General features: G+C 39.3%; 1 protein-coding gene across 5 annotated transcripts in view; it reads right to left on the reverse strand.

Annotated features, from left to right (window-relative positions):
• tenm3 (teneurin transmembrane protein 3) overlaps positions 1–25217 on the reverse strand; it is a 198728-nt gene that overhangs the window by 86334 nt on the left and 87177 nt on the right. For 4 of the 5 annotated variants that reach the window (XM_062387320.1, XM_062387318.1, XM_062387317.1 and 1 more), the window contains exons 2-3: positions 24620–24796; positions 5202–5469 (exon numbers count right to left, since the gene is read on the reverse strand). In XM_062387320.1, coding sequence (XP_062243304.1) covers positions 5202–5469; positions 24620–24788 — 437 coding nt within the window. In that variant the 5' untranslated portion in view covers positions 24789–24796. The remainder of the gene's footprint in view (positions 1–5201; positions 5470–24619; positions 24797–25217) is intronic. The other variant, XM_062387321.1, reaches the window with a different exon arrangement.

A 25217-nucleotide genomic window follows, 5' to 3' on the forward strand; every position in this document is an offset into this window, starting at 1 on the left:
GTACAATAGGGAAGACACAGTTTACGGATCCACAGGAAGAAAGTGACTGTTACTAATACAGTTGCAATCAGAAATAGTCAACCCCCTCACCTCAAAAGACATTATAGTGTATAATACAAATACACTTACTTCACATATATTCATATTATTTAATTTAATATTCCCCACTCCTTCTCCCTATAAACTGCTGCTTCATTTGAGTATGTTATATGTTATAAATATATTCATATTATTTAATTTAATATTCCCCACTCCTTCACCCTGTAAACTGCTGCTATGATGTTATATGTTGTATGTTATATAGTAGTTTTTTCTATTTTGTAAAGTCGTCTACTGCGTAGATGTTGCCTGCCATGTCACAAGAATTGCACTGCTCCAATGACGCTGTCATTGGTGCATGTGACAATAAACTTAACTATGAAGTTCAAATAAAAAATGTAAATCTTTTAACACATGTGCATGTTCAGTATTATTCAACCCCCAGCTTCAGTACTTTTTGGCACATCCACTAGCTTTTATAACTTCTAACAAACATTTTCGGTAAGTGCGGCCACTTACACCTCACGATCAGAATCTTTGCCCATTTTTGGCATGGGCGGCTGAGGGGTAGAGTGGTCGTCCTCCAACCTGAAGGTCGGCGGTTCGATCCCCAGTCTGAACAATCTGCATGCTGAAGTGTCCTTGGGCAAGATGCTGAACCCTGAATGGCCCCCATAGAATAACAAAGTGCTGGGATAGATGCACTGTATGAATGTGTGTGTGATTGGGTGAATGTGAAACTGTAGTGTAAAGCGCTTTGAGTGGTCATCAAGACTAGAAAAGCGCTATATAAATACAAATCCATTACCATTTTCACGTACAAAAGCCTCAAGCTCAGTGATGTTTTATGGCTTCCGTCCTGCAACTGCCTTCTTTAAATCCAACCAAAGATTTTCAATCAGATTTAAATCTGGTGACTGAGAAAGCCACTCCAGGACGATCCAGGATCTTTTTCTCAACCAATCTTTTCTTGACTTGGAGGTGGGCTTTTATATCATTGTCTTTCTGGAAAGTCCAATGATCACAAAGGTTTAATTTGTCAACAAAAGGCATCACATTCCTCCTTAAAATGGCCTGGTATTTCTGAAAATCCATGATGCCAGGTACACGATCAAGATTGCCAGTTCCTGCTGCAGAAAAACAGCCCAACGTCATCAATGACCCACCATTGACCGGCTTGTCCTTGGGGGTGGTATTCTTATGGTCATACGCCTGGCCTTTCGCATGCCAGACATACCGCGGTTCCATATGTTCAAATAGTTCCAGTTTGGTTTCATTATTCCATAGAACTTTCACCCAAATCTTAGTCGTCTTATCCAAATTCCTCCTGTCATATTCTAGTCGACTTTTGATGTTCCTTGTGGTCAAGAGCTGATTGCGTCTTGGAGTCCTGCCATGAAGTCCTTGTTTATTCAGTGCACGTCTTAGAGTTGCCACTGAAGCACTTGTGTCAGCCTTCATCAGGTCATCCTTTGGTTGTCTTGCAGTCACACGAGGGTTTCTATTACTTGTTCTGACTAAGCTTTCTTCCACAGCCAGGCAGGTTTGAAGCTGCTCCATACGTTTTAAACGTCCTTATAATGCTCCCATTGGTGTCTCTGGGAATATACATTTTTGGGAAATCTTCTTATACCCAAGGCCCTTCAGGTGTGATGAAATAATCTCCTCTCTCAGCTTTTGTGGAAGCTCCTTTGCCTTTCCCATGGTTGAAACTCACCTTGAATATCTTCAAGGGTGGGGTTTATATATGCATCACAGCTGAAGCAAATTAAGGATCATTATGGAGTTCCCAAATGCTTAATTATGGTTCAACTCCACTTTAGGCCATACAAACGGTCAGACAGCTTTAAAAACAAGAATATTATATAGGGGTTGAATAATTGTGACATGGCTATCATAACAAAATATACTGTTACACACAAATACTACATCATGCATTTTCTGTGTTGATTCTATGTATCATTCAACTCATAAAGAATTCATCCGAGGCAGAATCTTGCTCTTTGAAAAAGCTGTAATTGATAAATCCTTAAAATCTTTGTGGGGGTTGAATATTTTTGATTGCAACTGTATGTGGATTGTACAGTGGTGTATAAAGTACTTGAAAGCCATACTTGAGTAAAAGTACAGATATCTTACTTGAAAGTGACTTCAGTAAAAGTAAAAGTCACCCGTCAGAAAAAAACTTGAGTAAAAGTCTTATATTAGCTCATATTAAATGTACTTAAGTATTAAAAGTATCTGGTGTTGAAATTTACTTAAGTATCAAAAGTAAAAGTACAAGTACCAAAATTAAAAATCTAAAGTGCTTTTTATAGTCTATACAGGCACAAAACTACCAAAAATGTAGTTTCTCTTTTGTTAACAGCTGCACTTTGCTAGTACAGAGAAGAAAAACTCACTGGACACAGTCTCGTTTTGCTGCCAAATTTCAGACCGAATAATAAAAACTGAACTGAACCGAGCTCCTGCAGGAGAACCTGGATCATTATAAAGGGAATAAATGGATGGGGAATGTGCTGGTGTTTGTACACATTGCTACACCCCATTGGATGGTTTAGTGAGGTCCTCGGATCGGCCCCGCCAGAGTCGGTCACGGCCCTGGCGGAGCGCCGAGAAGAGGATCAAACTGGACTCTAGAGGAAGTCAAACTCGTAACAGTGTTTCTGATGGTGAACCTGTGGAGGGGGGTCTTGCGCCCCCCCTCACGCCGCCGGACCTGCACATCTCCCGAGGCAGCGGGCACGCGAGTGAGCGAGAGAGAGAGAGAGAGAGGTGCGCGTACAGGCGCAGGTTGCGCCAACCTCTGCTGCTCAAGTAACGAGACAGTTTTGAGAATGTAAGAAGTAGAAAGTACAGATATCTGTGTTCAAATGTAGCAAGTAAAAGTAAAAAGTCATCAGGAAAATAAATACTCAAGTAAAGTACAGATATGTGAAAAATCTACTTAAGTACAGGAAAGAAGTATTTGTACTTCGTTACCTCCCACCACTGGGATTGTAGATGTGTAAACGATAGCTGGCAAACCTAACACTGTGACAATAGCATGGTCAACAGCTTTCTCCATATAATCCCACATACATACTAACAACCCTCACAAAACTGCTGCCTAATACAGGCTGAGGCAAGTGTTATTTGAATATACGTTTCTTTTCCTTGCTTTCTCTCAATGCCTAACATCCTAAAACATTCACACAAACCTTTAAATTTAAGTGATTCACATGTCTGCATAGTAAAAATGCCTAGTGCATAAATGTGCAAGAAAATAGTAACTATAATTTATTCATATATTTATTTCATGAAAAAACACACATGGACCTTTGAAATCCAGTTTGGATACTGAATAAGTGGCCTAATTCTTCATAGTGCAATTTCATTTTGATTTCCCTGTCAGTTGTAAATAGCAGCATCTACCCTTTCTCTTTCTGCACGCATCCGTTCAATGGTTACACTTGAAAATGTATGCTGCTGTACTCTTAGCTGAGAGAGCAGCTAGCCGCTGGGAGCTAGCTGGATTTGACGGTTCTCTACCTCTCAGACCGGTTGTGCTCAATTCCTCACTTCCGGAACCCCTCAGCCAGACCCGGCTCTGTCCGGGTCCGAAGGGGCTAGCTTCGGAGCTAGACTCCGCTAGCTGCGGAGCTCGGCTTCATGTCCGCACATGGACCCTCAGTCCACGGGGAAGGGAACCCGGACAGACCCGGGTCTGGGTGAGGGGTTCCGGGAGGAATTGAACGCAACATAATTTCGTCTTCGACGTAAATCTTAATGAACAATTAATCGTTCGTTGATTAATTATGCTCATCCCTAGTTACTGTGAAACTTTAAGTAGAGTTAATTTTTTTGTCAGAACGGAAGACTGAATTAACATAAGAGACACAACAACAGAGGATGTACTTCCTGCGGCAGCTGAAGAAGTTCAACCTGCCAAAGACAACGATGGTGCACTTCTACACCTGCATCATCAAGTCCATCCTCCCCTCCTCCATCACCATCTGGTTCACTGCTGCCACCGCTAACTACAAAAGGAGGTTGCAGCGTATCATCCGTTCTGCTGAGAAGGTGATCGGCTGCAATCTGCCATCTCTACAGGACCTGTTTGCCTCGAGGACCATGAGGAGTGCAGGTAAGATTGTGGCTGATCCTTCCCACCCGGGTCACAAACTCTTTGAGGTTCTTCCCTCGGGCAGGAGGCTGCGGTCCATCAGGACCAAAACCGCCCGCCACAAGACCAGCTTCTTCCCAGCTGCAGTTGGCCTTATCAACAAGGCCCGGGACCCCCACCTGACTCTGACTTTTATTCCGCCCCCACACTTCAAGGATGTGTTAAATTAATACATTATATCATATTACATTATACTGCACTACATTGCATATTGCAATCTGACACTGTTCACTGTCTTGCATTTCACTTTTTACATCACTTTTTATATCTTTTATCTATTATATATATTTTATTTAGATATGTTTATGTCTGAATAAATGTTACTTTGTATAAATATTAGAAAAAGGGTGTAAATAAGAAGTAAATAGTGAGTAAATATATATTTTTTATTTTTATTGCTTTTCTTATGTGTGTTGTATTTATTGTGTTTGTATGTTTTTATGTTCTATGTTCATTGTATGCACCAATAACCAGAGCAAATTCCTCGTAAGTGTAAACCTACTTGGCAATAAATACATTCTGATTCTGATTCTGAAATGAAGGCTTTAAAGTGACAGCAGGAGAACAAGAAACATAATAGTATTTAATGACTATTATTTATATTTATCAGCTCTGCTCTAGCAGCTGCTACATAGGCTGTGCAGGTAAAAGCATAGGGGAAGGTAAGCTAACCTACCATTAACATGGAGATTTGCGCTGAAGGATTATATGTGAATTACTTGGCTTTCTGATTGTTATTAGGGTGAAAAAGCACAAACACGCACAATTGTACTAACACACACACACACACTGCTTGAGGTGCACAGGGTAATGATAGTCTTTGTAAGGAAAGATGTGTGAAAGATGCAGGTTATTTTATAGTTTGGTACAGTCTCAGTCATGCATTTCCCTCCTTAACCACTATAATCATCTATTCTGACACTAGCTACATTTCCAACTCTTTGGATCTGAAGAAAAAGAGCACAGACATATGAAAAGTAAGATAAGGTCAGGGTACCTTGTCTCCAGAGGCACATTGCTACCCAGCACCCAGCTGTCTTGCAGCGGGACACTCTCGGGGGGAGTGGTCTGCAGCTCGGCTGATGATTGGCCGGCCACAGGGGCCGAGCTTCTAGTAGGTGGGTTAAGCTGCCGAGATGAATTCAGGGTCTGTCCAGCGTGGTGCGTTGAGCCCAGAGATTGGTTGAGAGCTGTTATTGAGGCCTGCTGGCGGTGAAGGGGTGGCACAGGAGGCAGGGTTGAGCCGTGATGATTGGATTGTTGCTCTGCAAACAGAAAGGCATCATGTTAAGAAGGGTTTCTTCTTTGCTTTACATTTATTGCATTTTAACTGGTGCTATCGAGCAATGTAAAGTGGTACTTTTTCAAACTTTCTAAAAGAGAAAAAGCAAAGGCCCATTTTTCACTTTCGGTGACCGAGGTCACCTCTTTTGGTTAGACTAAACTGAAAGTCAAATGGTATACTAAACAAGTTGGTTGTGAAAGCTATTAACTTTGACAACACTGTGTTAACCCAACTCAGACTGCTAGGAACCTGGGTGTGACACTCGACAGCCAACTCTCCCTTACTGCCAACATTACTGTAACAACACGTTCCTGTAGATACATGCTGTACACCATCAGGAGAATACGGCCCCTTCTCACTCAGAAGGCGGTGTAGGTTCTGGTCCAGGCCCTGGTTTTCAACCAGGGGTCCGCGGCCCCCTGGTGGTCCGTGACGGCATTGCAGGGGGTCCGCAAAATTTGCTTTGATATTTCAACACATTTCCAGATTACTCTTGAATATCGTGAAAATATGTCTAATGAGTGGAATTTTTATTTTTGCAAAAAGAAGGCCCAAAAGGGCAGAATTAAAAGTGGAAACATTAAATAAAACAAAAGAGCGAAAAACAAATACTTTGTAATAAGAAAAATAAAATGGCATAATAGCCACAACAATTAATTGCAATAACAGTCAACTTTACCACACACACACACACACACACACACACACACACACACACACACACACACACACACACACACACACACACACACACACACACACACACACACACACACACACACACACACACACACACACACACACACACACACACACACACACACACACACACACACACACACACACCTCACGCAGTAGGCGGGATTTGCTGGTGATCATGAGGTTAAACTTAAGTAGGCCTCAATTGTTTGTGTGATATTGTATGATTATCATTTGTGACATATTCTGCATCACTTTGTCATCTTCCCTATTCAGTTGTACCCCCAGTTTATGTTGATTGTTATTGATCACCGTTACTTTAACGTTCTCTCAACATGTCAGCTACATGTCTGTACATTTAAGTCATGAACGTTATATATTGACGTACATATGGTTCTGAGAGGCAGTACAACTACAAATTGCATTTCATTTTGTTTTCAATTCTTAAGCACTGAAAATCAACCGTTTTTTACACATTTTTTGGGATCTGTTGGAGGTTTTTGAATAAAACTAACATGGAAAACCAAATGTTCAAGATTCCTTCTATCCACTTGCACACACGCACGCACACACGCACACACGCACGCACACGCACACGCACACACACGCACGCACGCACGCACGCACGCACGCAAGCACGCACGCACGCAAGCACGCACGCACGCACGCACGCGGGCATTGGCACATCAGTGGGCCACGGATAGTCAGAATGGTGGTCTCTGGGACAATACCAGTTGAAAACCCCTGTTCTAGACTATTGTAACTCCCTCCTGGCAGGTCTACCTGCTAGTGCCATCTGACTCCAGCTCATCCAGAATGGCTCTTAAATGGTGGAAAGAGCTCCCCATCGACATACGGACATCAGAAAGTTTACACATCTTCCGCCGCAAACTAAAAACAAACCTCTTCCGACGATACCTTGAATAAAATTATAGCACTTGGTAGATGTGCTTTTTTTGGAAGAAATTGTACTTTCTTGATTCTTGGTGTTCTGGGTTTTTACCCTCATGGTTGAATGTACTTGTTGTAAGTTGCTTTGAATAAAAGCGTCAGCTAAATTAAATGTAATATAATGTACTGAAAGCCCCTGTATTTGTAGAGCTGCCATTTGTAACATAGCTGCTTTATGATTTGTTTCAACTCTCAGGGGGACAGTCAGACATGTAGACACCTATCAGCCTCCACACTTAGAATCCCCTCTGATAATTATTAAACAGCATCATTAGCAAGAGAAACTCCATCAAATTTCAGGTAAGATTAGATTTCATCATCACCCAAACAAACAAATATTCACTTCAGTTAGATAATATACTTTTCCATTCATGAATGTAAATATGAATTCCTGTGATGCTCATATTAGCAAACTCTCAACCTGTTGAGACAACAACCACTTCAAATGTATAAGCTTCAAGGCACGACAGATTGAAGATACTGAGCAAGATCAACTGCAGAACATTTACCAATTTTTGGTTGTATTAATTTAATATGATTCAGACTGGTCAAGGCGTTAAGAAACACAACCCAATGTTCCTATGCTGCACTCATCTCAGCCAAGCTAAATACTGCCTACACATTTCTCTGTGTTTAAATATTAGCTCTAAGTTGACCTGGCTTCAACTTTTCCTGCAGTTTTTCCCGATGCTTCTCAGCTTTTCTGCTGCCCTTGAGGTGCTCAGGAGGAAATGAGTGGCTATGCTGGTATTTGATTTGCATAAAGAGCATCACGGCTCCATTTCCCAGCCCTGCTGTTATTCATTCTCAACTGCCCTCACTTTAAAGAAAATAGACAGCAAAGCAAGAAGAGAAGGGATATATGCAAGAGTGTTTGGGTGGATGAGGGAGGGTTTTTTGGTCGTTGGGAATCCTTCAGCACTTCTATACACTGTTATCCTGTTAAGTAATTGTTCTATTATTGCTGATCTTCAAGTCTAAATGCTGAATACCACCTGTGTGCTTATTACCTCTATGTGTGAGTGTGTTAAATCCCTTAAAAAGAGTTTGGATGTGCATGTGTGTAGGTTCCATTTTGTATTTAAACATCAAAAAGATACATTCAGCTGAGGAATGGGGACAGTCAAGCAGCATCCTCATCTCACTCTCACTCTCTGGACATGTTCTACTATGCATCATGTGTATTACTGTTTCTACAACACATAGTCCCGTGATTGACAGTACATCAGCTTTTTCTTGGAGTATAGAATGCATTAGTGTGTGTTTATTCATCCTCTGGAAAGAAAAGTTCTGCTGCATGAAAAACCTTGACTATAACATTGAAGAAGTGTTACCGTTTTGACATCTTCATAATTTTTAGGATTTTCCACCCCCTTCTGATGTGTTGTGAAAATGGGCCATGAAGCATTTATAAATCATCCATCATTATTGTCTAATATGTGTCCAAGGTCTTCCCGAGAGCCATTGATTGCCATGTTTCCCACAGTCCTCATGCAATATCTAATACAACTGCCAATTCAGTATTTTACATGCAGATACATATGTACTAGAGATGGAACAATTCTGCCTGACCCTCTTCAGTTCGCCTACAGGCCAAATAGGTCAACTGCGGATGCCATCTCCCTCACCCTCCACACTGCCCTCTCCCACCTGGACCAGAGGGACACATATGTGTGAGAATATGTGAGAATGCTGTTCATCGACTACAGTTCAGCATTCAACACCATCGTGCCCTGAAGCTCGTCACCAAGCTCAGAGACCTTGGGCTCAACATCGCCCTCCGTGAGTGGATCCTGAACTTCATGATGGGCAGACCACAGGTGGTGCGGATCGGCAGCACCACATCCTCCACCCTGACTCTCAACACCGGTGCCCCCCAGGGCTGCATGCTCAGTCCTCTTCTGTACTCTCTGTTCACGCATGACTGCGTGCCCACCCACAGCTCCAACACCATCGTCAAGTTTGCCGATGACACCACTTTCATAGGCCTGATCAACAGGGACGATGAGAAGGCCTACAGAGAGGAGGTCAGAGCCCTGACATCTTGGTGCCAGGACAACAACCTCCATCTAAACGTCGGCAAAACGAAGGAGCTGATTGAGGACTACAGACAGAGACGAGGAGAAGAACACGCCCCCCCTCTCCATCAACGGGACCACTGTGGAGTGAGTCAGCAGCTTCAGGTTCCTCGGGGTCCACATCAGTGATGACCTGTCCTGGACCCATCACACAGACTCCATCAGGAAGACAGCCAGACAGAAGCTCCATATGGACTCCAGGATTCTCTGCAACTTCTACAGGTTCACCATAGAGAGCATCCTGACTGGCTGCATTACCGCCTGGTATGGCAACTGCACCGCCCTGAACCGTAAGGCTTTACAGAGGGTGATGAAGTCTGCCCAGCACATCACCAGGACGGCGCTTCCATCCATGGAGGACCTCTACACCCAGTGGTGCAGGAAGAAGAGCAGTCGGATTATTAAAGACCCCTTTCATTCCAGCAATAAAATGTTTTGCCTGCTGCCGTCTGGCCGACGGTACCGAAGCATCCGCACCACCAGGCTCAGAGACAGTTTCATCCCCCAGGCCATAAGACTTTTAAACTCCTCCCAACTGCAATAACTCCACTAAATAAGCACCGTGGCATAATTGCATTACTGTTTTTTCTTTCTTCAGCTGTATATATATATATTTATATATTCTGTACTCCCTGTTCACGCATGACTGCGAGTAATACAGGGAGTAATATATATTTATATATATATATATATATACACTTTATTTCATATTTAAAATTTTTGATATTCTATTTTACACTATTTTATTCATATATTACACTATATATTTTTTATTTTTTTTTATTTTTGGGCATTGTTAGACGAGAGCCAGTGACTCAAGCATTTTATTCCCAGCGACTGTTTAATTGTTATCTCTGTGCATTTGATAATAAAACTCTTGAATCTTGATAGGTAGAGGAGCAATTGATCTTCAGAAAATTGTGAACTACTTGTGTTGTGTTGAGGGTATTGTCAAAAAATTGTTTAGTGGAAATTAAAATGCAACAAAGTGAAACATGGTCACAGGTTAAAAAATATGAAAGTTATGTGCTTTATGTTTTTTTGTGGTACCCACTGAACTGAGTCATTAAGTAGTTTCTTCCTCTACTGTTGATTTAACTAACGTGAGGCAACCCTACCATCAGGGACATTCTAATATAGGATAAGGCATTAGTTGAGTTTTAATCAGTTTCCCTTTCAGGGAGCGAAACATTGTATTCTTAAATCCCCCTTCCATTCACCCAAGTCCTGATCCCTGCAGGATAATAAGCATCCAGGTCACAAACATGCACAAATGCATTCGCGCACACACACACCCTTTCCAGTGGGATTTTTTCAGGAGAAAAAAAATAGATCCAGAAAAGATTAAGAGCGAGACAGATCAGCATTAAAGAGAGAGAGAGAAAGAGAGAAAGAGAGAGAGCTACAGACCCTGAGAAGGACAGATAAGGAATGCAAATCAAGGAAGATACCAAAGCGACTGATTGAGGGAAAAGGGATGAAATCACTGGCCGAGGAAACCCACTGTCTTTCAAAATATGTGAGGGAGTTATTGTTTTCACACAGCGAGCATATTGTAAGATACTGATGGTTGAAGATTTACATAGGGAATTAGCATTTACCAAGAGCTATCTGAGTAAACTCACTATGTGCAATAAAAATGATAGAAAGTAGTGTTCCCTAGTGGGGTACGTCTCACTTCAATAAATCCGATATTAAGAATATTACCTGAATTAAGTTTATACATTTTAGGAACAAATTAAATACGGCTGGACAGTTCACAGTGTTTATGCCAGTATATACACTTTGATTTTAGACGTCAATGGTTTTAAAACTGAACTGAAAACTTTCTTAATATGAATTTTTCTCTTGCATGAATGAAACTAGAAAACTTTACTTAATCATTACTCAACCCCCTCAGAACAAATTTCATATACATTCAGTTTTATGAAAAACTTAATTAGCACCTAGAAAAATAAAATAAAAAATAACTTTGAACAAAATAATGGGTGATATTGGAGGGTAGCTTGTTAGAGTTTGGAGGACTTGTTGATTGTCATAACCCTTGTGCAAGAAAGAACAAATATCACAAGCACCAAAAAGGTATTGTTAAGGTATTCTTACTATGATATAAAAACCAAGACAGAATAAACTTAACAAGATAATAAAGGAAATCCACTTGAAGCTTAGGTCTGTATTTGGGTTAAACTCTATCAGTGTTGATACAAAACTGAACAAGGACAGAAGTAAAGAGGGTATAGAAAGAACAGGAGGGGGCAGAGGAAGTCAATTAAAACTTTCTAAAGAAACAACAACAGAGATTAAATGAGGTGGAGAGAGAACAACATGGACTGTAAGAGAGGCACTGCAAGAGGTGTAAGCAGGGAGACAGACAAGGGGACGCACAAGGATGGCAGTAGTCAGAGATTTAATGGATAAAAAAGAAGAGAGAGGAGTGAATAGATCCTGCAAAAGGTAAAAGAGTAGTCGAAATAGTGAAAAGGGGTCAGTAGAAGAGTTAAGACCTGTGTTTCTTGAGGCGTGAAAACTCATTCCACCTTTAAACTCCTGGCAAGGAGAGGGGAGTGAGGCAGGCTTCTTCACTGAGCGGAGAGCTGCCTATGTGCTATATGCATGGGGAGAGTGCACCTCTCTGCCCCCTGACCCATACTCGGGAATAAGAAAGAAAAAACAAAAAACCTTTAAAATAACTGGAAAAGAAACTGATCATGGAGAGAAATTATACTTCATTGGCACATTCAGGCTTTCCTTTTTAAACAGGCATGAGGGACAATAAGTAAACCTGGGTCACAGGACCTAACTTTTGTAAGTGGATTCCACCATAATTTTCAGACATGAACTAGATGAACATCTGCAAAATTGGGTCCAGACACTCGATAGTTGCTTTTCACACAGGAAAAAACACCAGGATATTCTCTGTTCAGACGGATTCAACACAGACATCTCCAGAGCTTTCCAGTGAGGGGTGGCACAGCATGCAGGGGCAGAGGCTAGATGTAAAATATAATTTCTGCTGAGGAGATCTCGTAAATGGTATGTATTTATAAAGCACTGTTCTACACTTTCACTCTTTATTGTCTTTATATTCAGTCATCACATGCCGCGAACAACCTCAAACTAACTTTAAAGCTGATGGCTGAATAAGATAAATTGAGAATTAGGGTGATTCATAGTCCGATTAATCGATTAATCATTTCAATAATCGATAGATTAATCGACTATCAGAATAGTTATTAGTTGCAGCCCTAAACTTGAATCAAATCAGGTGACCAGGTCATGTGTCTATCTGAAAAAATCACAACGAAGAAAAAAGACAGCATTTAAAACAAATGAGGAACTCAACCTCTGTATGTCATTTTACATTTAATTATAATGTTCTTTTCAAGCATTTCAAGCAACCCATGTCATTGTGCTCACAGCAAGCCTTAAAATTGCTCGCTTCTTTTGTTTGCAGTATGAACACTTGAGAAGTTTTTGAAATAAGAAATATTCAGGAGAATTGTATTCATTATTGACAACTACACTGTAAAATCCAATTAGTTATCATTACTTTAAAAAAGCATGCAAACCGGTTGCACTTAAAAAAACATGTAAAGAGAACTAGGTATTTTAAGTTGTACTAACTAGTGCTTCCTTATTAGAGTACACTTATACATGAGTTTAAGCAACTAAAACAATCAAGTAGAGTGTGCTTGATAACTTACTTTAGATGTACTCTCGACTTAGTAAAGACTACTCAGAATTCCTATTTTAATCTACTAAGTCATTGCATGTGAAATTTACTCTGTGTTTAGTCCATATAACACAATTATCTAAGTTGGACTAACTTAGCATTTCTAAGTTATATTTACTTGAACAGCAATCTGACTTACTTGCTAAAACCATGCAAACCGATTGCACTTAAAAAAACAAGTAAGTGTTACTTCAACAATCTAAGTGGCTCAAATATCTATACAGGAATGAAAAAAAGGTTCCAATCTCCTAAAATAATCGGAGTTACAATTAAATATAATAAATCAAGGTAATAACACAGTTGAATGTTCAAATATATCAATTGTTTTTAATTTTTCTTCCATTTATATCAACTTTTTTTCTTAAAGATTGCCTTGAAGGACATCCACAAACACAGCTCAATATCAATATCAAGATCAATAATACAGTAAACACAGCCTTAAAACTGTAACAACTAACAGTTCTTTCCCACCAATGGGAAATAACCCACAAGCTGACAAGTGCACTTTTATATTCCTGAATAATGTTACTCAAAAATCACTAAATAAAAACTACATATATATAAAAAATTAAAAAAAAGTGCAAAGTGGCTTTACTCAATGAGCGCAAAAACCTGACAGGGTAATAACTGGCAATGGATCTCACATATATGTGAATGAATATACATACATGTACAGCCTCTATACTTGCTGATGAACCCATGGGCTGACAATTTGAGTGGAGTGTGTTAATTTAGTGAACAATAAAAAACAACTGAATCCACTCTACATTTGCATTCTAACTCAACAAGAGATTTTTAAGACTTTGTAATTTTGGTGGGAGTTTGTCCTCTCCCAAGCCAAGCATCACTCTTTGAATGAAGCAGAAAGTGTTTTTCATGGCTTTAGGGTAGTCTAAATGCAAAGCGTATGACATTCCAAACAAAAGTCAAAGTGCCTCAGGTAGGTTCTGGAGTTCATCCATTACAATACCTCCCTCAACAATGATGGCAGTAGACATTGGGTGAAGGTGGAGCTGATTTGGAAGGAGTTGCAGATCTTCAGGGAGAACAGTCAGCACCCCGACAGATACTTTTACCCAGGTCTCATCAGTGTCACAATCCTGTGATGAAACCAAACAAAAACATTACATTACAACAGGGAAATGTTGTTGGCAGTTGTTGTGTCCTGCCCGACACTGCCTTCCAGCCTTGTGCATTAAAGGAATACTTTCTCTATCATTTTCATAGTGAGACAACATGATCAATACCTTTTTTGTGTCTGTACATCCAGTAGCTGGCTTTCAGCTCTTAACATCACGGCTTAGCTCAGCGCAAACAATGGCAGTGGATAGAAGTCAGTGGCATACTCGGTAAAAGTGAACAAAATATTCACTGCCATGATTTGCGCTATGCTAAGTTGAAAACATTTAAGATTTTTTTGAGGCATTTCTGCTTTATTTGATAGTGACTGTGGAATCAGCTCTCTCAATGGGTCAGAGAGGCAGACACTCTCTCTACATTTAAGTCCAGGCTTAAAACCTTCCTCTATGACAGAGCTTTTAATTAGGGCTGGTTCAGGTAGCCCTTAACAATTTTATAGCTATGCTGCTATAGGCTTAGACTGCTGGGGGACACATCTCCTACTGTGTCCTTACCACAGCGACCCCAGGTTTGAATCCGTCCTGGGCCATTTGCTGCATGTTATCCCCTCTCCCTCCCCCTGGATTTACTGTTTCGCTCCACTGCATCATTCAAAATAAAACAGAAACCACAAAAAATAATATGTACAAGGTCTTGTACTTAAATAACTCAGTTTTGGAGATGAAAGGTATTCCTCTCACTTCACAGGAGCTAGGCTGGTAATTTTACCCTTCTGGTAGACATCAAACTGTCAGTCAGCAAGCAGCCCATGCCAATGTTTGTACTGAACTCATGGATATATTCAGTATTACGTTTTTTTTGTTTTTTTATCTCACTCTAATTGAGACACTGGTAAATACAAATCAAATTTCCCCATAACTGTGTGTGCTCCTTTAAGATGCTCCTATGAAAACGGTGCGTACCGCTGTCACATCTGGTTTCTAGAAGTGGATGATGAACAAATTCAGCTATAGATAATGCAGCATTCAAAAGCTACAGTAAAACCTCCATGTTTTAGGCGACAGTGTTTTAACAACTGTCCTCTTTTGTCTGCGGAAAAGAGGCACTGCTTACAGTTCCAAAGCATCTGCAAGAAATATTTTCAAAGGAGATTATAAGTAAGAATAGTCTCTCAATTTAATCTAATTAAGGTGCAGCACTTTGTCAAAAACTGTTCTACTGCTGGTGGTTATAACTCCTTAAAGGAATAGTTCACCCAAAAATGAAAATACGGTCATCATCTACTCACCCCCTTGCTGATAAGATGTCAGGTGAAGGTTTTTTAGCCCTCTAAGCACTGCTGGAGCTCCACGGGGAAACAGCTTCCTGTATTTTTCCAAACAATGTCTGCGGTAAGCACAAAAACCGAATAAAAGTACCCCCCAAAAAAGGTTTAAAACCCTCCAAACTTCTCATGAGCCATAATCCATATGTCCGGAACCCGCAACATGCAAAATTACAAAATGACTGCTCGTGCACGTGTGCCTAAAAGCTAACAGCATACAGACGGATTTAGCCTGTAAACATATATTAAATGGCAACTTTTGCACATAAATTTACATGACGCTGGTTCTGGACATATGGATTATGGCTCACGAGAAGTTTTTTGGATTTTTTAAGATGAAATGTCCCCCATAATATAAACTACTGGCATCTCACCTCCAGTGCACTGGGCCCACGTTGTCAAAGCAGCTCTTCAGTAGCTCTGAGCACTTGTTCTGAAAGAGAAAAATATTGTAGTTACAAGGAAGTTCCAGTGATGTCGTGGTTTGTAGATTACTGACACGTTCCTTAATATGTGCATGCTTAACACAGGTATTACAGGAACCTGTTTTTAATAATAAAGTACAAGTTCAGGCAAATCCAACCTTAGCTATAGTTTCCTAATAATTTTGGTCAAAAAAATTATCAGATTTTTTTTTTTATTGCTCCTATTATGCAGTAGTTCTCTGTCCTCACATTGGCACAGCAGCTTAGAATGGGAGCGGATGGAAAAATATGAAAATGTAACATTTTAATTTTATTAGACCTCAAAGGTATTCATGTAATTAATCAATCTTAATTTATATAGCACATGTCTACACCCAATGTGCTGCACGTGATAGAAAGACACTGCAACAAAAACAAAAACCACAGGTGAGCAAGGGCACAAAAATTAAGATAGCATTAGGCAAAATCAACTAATAATGGAGGCACCTTGCTTAAAATTCAGGCTAAAATGATGTCTTAAGATTTCTTTTTAAATATCAGAGGTAGAGGTCATGATTTAAAAATTAGGGTTAGGGCTAACGCTAGCTAGCGAACGCTAACGCTAGCGCTAGCGCTAGCTAGCGAACGCTAACAGTCGTAGCAGTAATTAAAACATATTAACAGAAACACTTGCTTGATAACTTACCTTATTATTTTTCAAAAGAATAAACAAGACGGCGCAAAAGTCGAGTCAGCAGGCTGCCCTCAGTGTCCCGGCCTGTGTGCTGGACTGGCGAGCGGGAGAGACTGGATGTTGCTACTGCGCATGCACTCTTCTTCTTCTTCTTCTTTGAATGCGCAGTGGGAGTGAGACTGTGTTGGCTACTTATTGTTGCGAGTGAGCATAACTCTAAATAAAGTAATCTTCACTCTTAACACTAAGTATTTTGCGTTTTTCACCATGCAAGTAACTCTTACTTGATAAATACCAGTCATAAGTGCATATTGTTGATAACCTAGTAAAGTTAACTAATGAATGTATGTCAGGGCAGCTATTGGATTTTACACTGTAAGACTCCTCCTTAATTATTCTGAGATTAGATATGTGACAGCAGGTTTGTTTTGACCTATTTTGTTTATAGCAGGGAGTCAATGTTCTTCCTGACAGATGAACAGGCTTTACATACAGACACTAGACACAGACTGAGTGAATGTCAAGTCCCTATACATTTCAAAGATTTCCATTTCTTTTGGTTCATATAGATAACAACAATTTTCATCTGAAACATGCAGAATCAAGATGGGTAAGGCTACTGCTAAAGCCTTTTACATACTCTACAAGAGAGGACCAAGAGTAGTCATATGCAAACTCACTGTTTATTAAGCATACGTGTGCAAATTGGTGTTCTTGAGACTGGTTTGTGGTTATAATCCCTAATCCACACTACAGAAGCAAAGCCAACATTATCCTGTAGAAAGGTATGATGTAAAATGTCAACCGTGAATGAAGTATAAAAATATAGGAACACCAAAAGAGTTCCCTTGATCCTTTGGAGCCTTGACTGTTTATGAGGAGTACAAACCTGGTTTATAACAGACCTATTAGTTTGCTTATAATTTGCACAAACTACATTAAAACAAAATTGGGAATTTCACTTTAATGAAAAACATTTAGAACCTGGTTGGATCACATTTGCCCTAATCCTTCTCCAAAATGAGTTAATAACAAGTAGTTAATAATAATGTGATCACAAATAATAACCAGGACTTGTAAGTGATAAGTCAGAAAAAAGCTGCAGTGTTTTTGATTTAATCTGCTGCAGGCGGATTAAATCAAAAACACTGTGTTTCATTGCATTGTCTGTCACACTCTCCATCCCTTCACCTATATCCTCTAAACATCCATCTGTCCATGTTCACTGGTCATGCACGGGCCAATGTGAACAGTAGGCAAACATGTATTTGTTGTTGGGTCCTTAATTAAAGTAAATACTACTAACAGCAGTGGTCAAAAGTAAGATCATATATTTGTCTCAGACCGAAACGAGATGATTTTCAAACTAAAATTGGGGCAGCATTTCCAAAACTAAAGGCTGCATCCATACTAACATGCGTTTGTTTTAAAACAGCGTTATAAAAAATCTCCCTCCACTTTGAATTCTGGAGTAAATTGCTTGCTTACAGATTATTATAAAAAAAACAATTATTAATTATTAATTTTCTTGGTGGAACTGTTACTGAGAGAAAGTATTTAGCATTCACAGCTAGAGTTATGATAAGAACCAATCAAGAAACAAATAATAGTGATTGCATCATCGTTTCATGGTGTCTCAGTTTTTGTCCATCCAGACTAGGGTTATCACAATAACAACATTTTTGACTTTGCTTCAATACTACAAAAAGCAAAAAGAATACTCTGTAACATATTGTATATTTGATCAAAGATAAACGGTTCTACGAACAGAAATAAGACACGTCTTTTCTTTTTGTTAACAAGCAAATACACAGTATTAGTACAGAAAAGTCTCTGAACACATACCAATATTATTCATGTTATTCTTAAAGGTTTTATCTGTCTTTTCATAATTCTTTGTCATTCTTTGTCATTGTTGTCTTTAATACTTTTTTTTCTTTATGGTTGCTTCACTTGTGATCACAGTGAAGTTGTATTGTTAACGAAACATTTTGAACGTGTCAATTAAGACTCAGCAGATGAAATAATCAAAAGTGGCAATCCTTTATATAATACTGAAAAACAAGTTACACCTCAAGAAAGTTTTTAATGATAACAAATATTCTGATGAGAAAATGGTATAGTTACAGTTAGGGGGACTTGAGACAGCAAAACATATGACTATACTTATGATTGGCATCCATTTGTAACACCTTTTCAAAATTGGCTCGTTGGTGTCTTTCACCTTTTCCTGAGAATATATATCCCCAAACAGTGAACAGACCCTTTTCCTTTGCTATAATGTTTTGTACTATCGAAAGTGTAGTTAACGGAGAATGTGTTCAAACGTGATAACGAAAAAGGTATGAAAGTATTTATAATTTTACAACAACCCTAGTCCAGACTACAATGCAGCCGCAGAGTTTTTAAACTAAAACATGTCCAACAGTGCTTTCGAACTTAATTCAAGGTAAAAATCTCCAGAGCATTGTGGATGCCAGACAAAAACACAGTGATGCAAAAGGATTCTCTCGAAAAGTTTTTGAAATATTGTGTTCACGAAGCAAACAAGAGGCAAGCAACAATGGCAAATGGGTTCAGTGTTCTGAGTCAAGCAACATTGAACTTTGAAAAAAATGGTGACTTGTCTTTGTGCTGCAGCAGTGGTGCAAATTCATGGTTTACAGACTGAGTTGTTACTTGCTAAGGTTCAATTACTGGGTAGCCTGGATTACCGGAGGCCAAGACATGTTTTCAACAGGCACTGCACCATTGTGTACCAAATTCAAAGTAATAATATGATGGATATAGTAACTTCGCAAAGTGACTTTGACCTTTGACCATACAATTCTATTCACTTTCTCTGTTTGTCCAAATGAAGATTTATTACCAAGATTGGAGACATGTCCTAAAGGTATTCCTGAGATGTTGTGTTCACAAGGCAAAACGGTGCTTTTTGATGTCACAGCTTCCTTCAACTTTGAACACAAAAATCAAATCAGTTCATCCTTGAATCCAATTGAAATTTTTTTCAACAAGAATAGGATGTAAAGACAGACAGACAACCCAAAAACATATTGCATCCAGCCACTAGATTTAGCCGGCGCGGAGGCATAAAATACAAAAGACACAAGAAAAAAAGGGAAACACTGAAAAAGCATTATGTGTCTGCTTTAGATCCCAGCCCATGGTTCGATCGTCTGATCAATGATTGACGTCTCTCTTTTCCTTTCCTCTCCTCCCAGTTACCTGTTTTATCATTTGACTCTGCTCTCTCCCTCATTCTCTATCAATGGCTCATTGATTCATTCTCATGTCAACAGGATCATTTCTTTCTTTCTTCCTTCTTTCTGTCCATCTCTTCCTCCCATTAACATCATTGATTAGTTCTGGTGTTGAGGAGGAATGTTTTTTTTCCATTACTCCCCCCCTCTCTCTTTCCTTTCTGTCATTCAATAGCTCATTCAATGGATCATTGATTAGTTCTGGTGTTGAGGAGAATTGTCTTCTTGGACCAAACATGAAATGCACTAAGTGATATTTGTGTTTCTCTCCCCATCTCAGTCTGACCTTCCTTACCCCCTTTCAGCCGAGGCATTGTAAATAAGCCTGGGCATGATCAGGCTGTTTGCAAAGAAACTTGTCTATTTCTGTTGCTTTTCCACTCAGAGCTAATATCATTGGCGTCCCTGAGACTAGTACTATTGAATGTCTATTATAAATATTAACCTTATTTGAATCGAATTAGACATTTTTAATTTGATCGGGGTTTCAAATTAGAATTGAGCTTGCGGTTTTAGCTATTATGTTATACAGTATTCAGCAAACAAAAATTATACGATTTTTTTCCATATGGTCCATCCATTAGTAGAAAACACTATAAGAAGTTTTACCTCGAGGGACGTAAGATATATTGTGAGAGCTTGTTTCTCTCTTTGATTTGAGTTATGGGATCATCAAAGCATTTGAGAACTTTAAAGGGAATAGGCTTACTCAGACATTTGAAATTGCTTCATTTCTTTTATAAAAGCCAAAAATGTTCGAAAACCGCTGGTTTAGATCTTAACAATGTCATTTGATCATAACAACAGCTTGTTTTATTATCTATTCTTTTTAAAAGGAAGTAAAGCTGTCAAATGTAATGAGTAGAAATAAAATAATTCTCCCTGAAGTGGATCACAGTAGAAGTATTGAATCGCATAATGTGGTAATACAAAAGTACACATCCTTAAAAAAAAAATACAAAAATAATAATTGCGATTTTTGGAATTTGTGACATTGTGTAGTTATTTAATTAATAAATGTATGAAAACAATACAAATATTAATACAATAATGACAATGAACTAGGGGCAAAATATTGAAATCTATATTGGATAATTCCAGCGTTTTATATACATTTGCCTTTAGTACTGTATTAAAAAACGATGTATATAAAAATTAATTCATGGTTATTTTGAAAGATTTCATACTTATATTTATGAGCAGCAGACACCATGTTGATTCTCTTTGTTGTAAAGCATTATGAAATTTCTGTCTCCTTCGTTTTTTTGGGGTTCCTGAATTCACTACAGTTGAAGGGCTGTTTGTATGGCTAGATGGCAACAACACCTACATCCCATAGAGAGGAATGGGACAACACTACTCCTTCACGGCCATGCACTAAACAAAGGGCTACGGCCAAGTGGTAGGGCTAAAGGATGAATTGGAAAAGGGCCTTACACTAACAGTCATTGTGTGACCTTTTTACCCAAAAAAATTGTCTAACATTAGCTCAATCCACTAAAAGAGTTCCTGTTGTGTTAACAGTTATCTGTGGTAAGCAGTGTTGCCACAGTTACTTTGAAAAATTAATTTAGTAACTTTACAGATTACTTGATTTTAAAAGTAACTAAGGTGGATTACAAGTTATTTTATTAGTTACATTCAGCAGCTGTCAACAACACCCCGCCGCCTCAAAATAAAAATGACAACCGGTTTTGCCAACACTCACTTTATTAGAAACCGCTGGAGGGGGCCCCGCGCGAACGGAGGGTTCCCCCAGCGGGCGCCGTAGCTGAGGTGATCCGCGAGAAGGGGCCGACACGCGTCCAGAGTAAATGCTGCCGACCGCCTCAACTTCAACAAATACACTTTCAATATTTTAAAATGTTACTTGTATAAAAAATTAAATTGAGTGGACATTTACAAGTATGATATGATGATACTTATTTGGAAGGAGCTGAAGCTCAATTTAATTCCTGTCTAACAAAGGTAATTCCTACAAGTCTGCCTCACTGTCCTGCATTGAGAAAGGGATTTGTTGAGCAATTTTTGACCATTCTCACACATAACATCCATACACCATTTTGAGAGAGGGGCCTGTTTCATTCCACACATACTCCCTCATCTCTCCAAGCAGTACCCAAACTCAGGTTATAGATTAAGCGCCAACCAACAGTACATTGTAGGCCTATGCTCATGGATATTCATATCTTATTCAGATGCCCCAGATAGAGAGACAACCACTCCACAACTCTTTTGCGTATTACACCAGTGGTAAGACATTAGAACACAACGTGATTTAGGTATGCATACTTAAAGGGCTAGTTCACCAAGAAATAAAAATGCACTCGTAATCTACTGACTGCTATGCCGATGGACGGGTGGGTGATGTGTTTGAGTCCTCAAAACACTATGAGTCTCAGGGGTAAACAGTGGAGCAGCCGAGTTCAATGCAATTGAGAAAAATCTTGTTGTAAAAAAACAACAAAAAAACGACTGCTCCTGTGGTGTCATACGAGTCTCCGGGAGCCCCAACATTCATATTCAACTCGAAACATGGTAATTTACACCAAAGTGCTTTCAGGGACAGTCGGAAATGCTAACGTCCGCAAGTTCAGCCATTTCGGGTGGACTTCTCCAATCCCTTTTATTTAACATACTGTAATACTTAGTTCTGGTGTCAATTACACATTGTTGCACTTTGCTTCAGTGCTTGCTTGATTGAAACAGACAGAAACAAAAAGTATTAAAAAAGCATGAACTGGAGTAAAGGGCTTAGACAGATATAAGTGACTAAGTTGAAAAAAAGAGCATTTCTAAAACTTTCAGGAAGTGGTAAGAGCGATATTTTAAATGCTTGGCTGAATGTTGCCTGGTTAGGACAGACTGGGACTACTTTTGGGAAAGAGGACCACACACATTCACAAATACAAATGACCAACCTTTTAGCCATTTCAGGACCCTATTTCATGGTAGTTTCTGATTATGTTTAGATGGCAATGTATATATGACGAGACATATGTCTGTCTCTCTTTTTTCATCACTGTATGCAGCTGTCTTTGTCATTCTTCCAAATTGCCTTCCTCTTTATTTCTCCCTTTTAAGCGCCCTTTCCTGATGTAGTCTAGCCTTACTTGTGGTCAACTCAGTTCCTTTCTTCATACCATCAAAGTCTGTTTCCTATCAAACTCATAAGTACAAGAAGACTGATTCAGATACACAAGCCAGCCAAGGGGACATAGCATCTGGTGCTTGTCAACCTCCACAGGCAAACAGGTCGCAGCTCAGCACTCTTATTTGAACCAAAATCAGCCCATATGGCCCCAGTGTTTCAAACAGCCACACTACGGTTTCATTCTGAGCTTGCAACCTAATATTTGCCATGTGGACAGCCTCAAGGAGCAGGTATAATGGCAATTACAGGAGATCCTGTTAGTGTCAAACTCAAACAAGCACTTATGCTTGGACTGGTGTTCCGAATGTTGAAACGAGAATGAAAACTATAGTCTCCACACTGCTCCTAACTCGTTTTCTGTTTCTTATCAAAACAAAGTCCCTTGAATTGAGTTACGATCAAATTACATATTGGATTGACCCAAGCTTCAGAGCCCTGTCCTGTCTGTTTTAGGTGTCTTACACTTATTCCCACATGTGTCCTCACCTCTGTGTCCATCATGGATCACTTAACATCCACCATATCATTGTAAGTATGTTTGTTTCATGTATGTGGACAACAACATGTTTAAACAATGTGTCAATTCCTTGTTACCTGTGTTGTTATCATTACCTTAATAAGTGAGAGTTTTGGGCATGGCTTTTATTTATAACTTTCTGTCAGCCATAACTGAAAATGGCTCCAACTTAATAACTGAAGATGTTTTTTTAAATATTCCTGTTGCTGACCACGTTGGACTCTGAAACCTTATTGGTCTCTGTCTTTCAGTTGCTGTCCAACAGCAGTTTGAGGGTTCAGGATGATAAGCGACAGAGACAGACATGAAAGAAAGTGAAGTTTGGAAGGAAGCAAGCTTAAAAGATGGGCTGAGAGAAACTGTAGCAGAGATGGAGAAAGTGTCAGTCTCCCACCCAGGTCAGCTGATCTATTGAGGATTGTCATTTGCAACACTGAGGAGTTATCAGAAGTTTAAGCCCCTATAATGGGATGTCTGTTAAGTTTAATGAGCGACCTCAACAGTCATATTTCCCAAATAACATGAAAGACAGCTCTAAAATGTGAAGAGGAAGTTGGGATGAATTAAGTTTTACATTGAGTCTTTGAGACATACAGACTGTGGTGGAGGACCACCTGTCTGTTTTTTAACAGAATGGTTGAAAATATATTCATAGTTTGTCGGCACTGCCTGAGTGCTGAGATGTGGGTGTGGTGGAAAGTTACTGTGTTTTCCTGTGTGTTCTTGAAGTAGCAGAGGAGCGCACGCTTTGCTTTTGTTTAACTTTTGTTATGCTTTGGCTCCACAGCACATTACAACTCAGTGTGCTCACACACTCACATCTACATTACTGAACAGAAGAACACATGCTGCAAAACATTTCCTGCAGCATTTTAAAAGTGATGCACAAAAATTTCCAAGATGCAACTTACAGGCAAAATTGGTGGGACAAGCTGAGCTTTCAACACATATTTTGTATAATGGAAAAGTAACACATCAAGGGTTGGGAAAATGTCTTGATAAAAGAGACATGCATATGTTTCTTGCACCCACATATACAAGTGTTGCAAAAGAGTGCAACACTTTTGTCCTGCTCTCAATATTATATGCCAGTGTTTATTGAATTTAAATGTGACGCTAAACAGTAATCAGTATAAATATTACGGAGAGACCTCAAGGAAATAAGAGCCCTTATAAAAGGAAACTAAATAGCTTCTTAAAAGGTAGTTAACGAAGTAATTAATGTCCCTTTACCATGTGTTACTGATGAGTACAATTGGGCTGCATACTCCTCCTCTTGTTCCTCCTCCTCTTCCTCTGAGTCTGGCTCAATTGTGTCGCCTAACAACAGGGGGTCCTGTGGACTTCCTGTTTGCGGATGTGATTGGTCAATGACAGATGATGGGCAGAAGGGGGATGGCATGGGAGAACCTATAAAAGAATACAACCAAACAAAAGGAAAACAAAGAAATGATGAATTTTTACAAATGAGTAAAAGTAACAACAACAAAAGCAACAAAACAATGTATGATTGAGCAGTGAATTGTGGTGATACTTGCTGATGGTGTGACCTTAAAGTTTTTGCATGAGAGTTAAAAGCAAGAAAGTTACAGCAAGTGAGGGAGAGTCCCTGGGTTGAACTGGAGTCAAGTCATAAAGTTTGGGGAAGCAGCTTTCTCCTTTAACTTGCCATGCACCATTTTATTATAAACCACTTTAAGCTGCGTTTTAAGTGTGAAAAGTGCTGTATAAATAATTGTATTTTTATAAATATATTATGTTACATGTTCAGAGCATCATCACTCAGTTGCTGCCTGAAAGACGAATACTATTTATTCAGGTTTGACCTACT

The sequence above is a fragment of the Platichthys flesus genome, chromosome 5 (genome assembly GCF_949316205.1).
Source record: "Platichthys flesus chromosome 5, fPlaFle2.1, whole genome shotgun sequence".
Lineage (NCBI taxonomy): Eukaryota > Metazoa > Chordata > Actinopteri > Pleuronectiformes > Pleuronectidae > Platichthys > Platichthys flesus.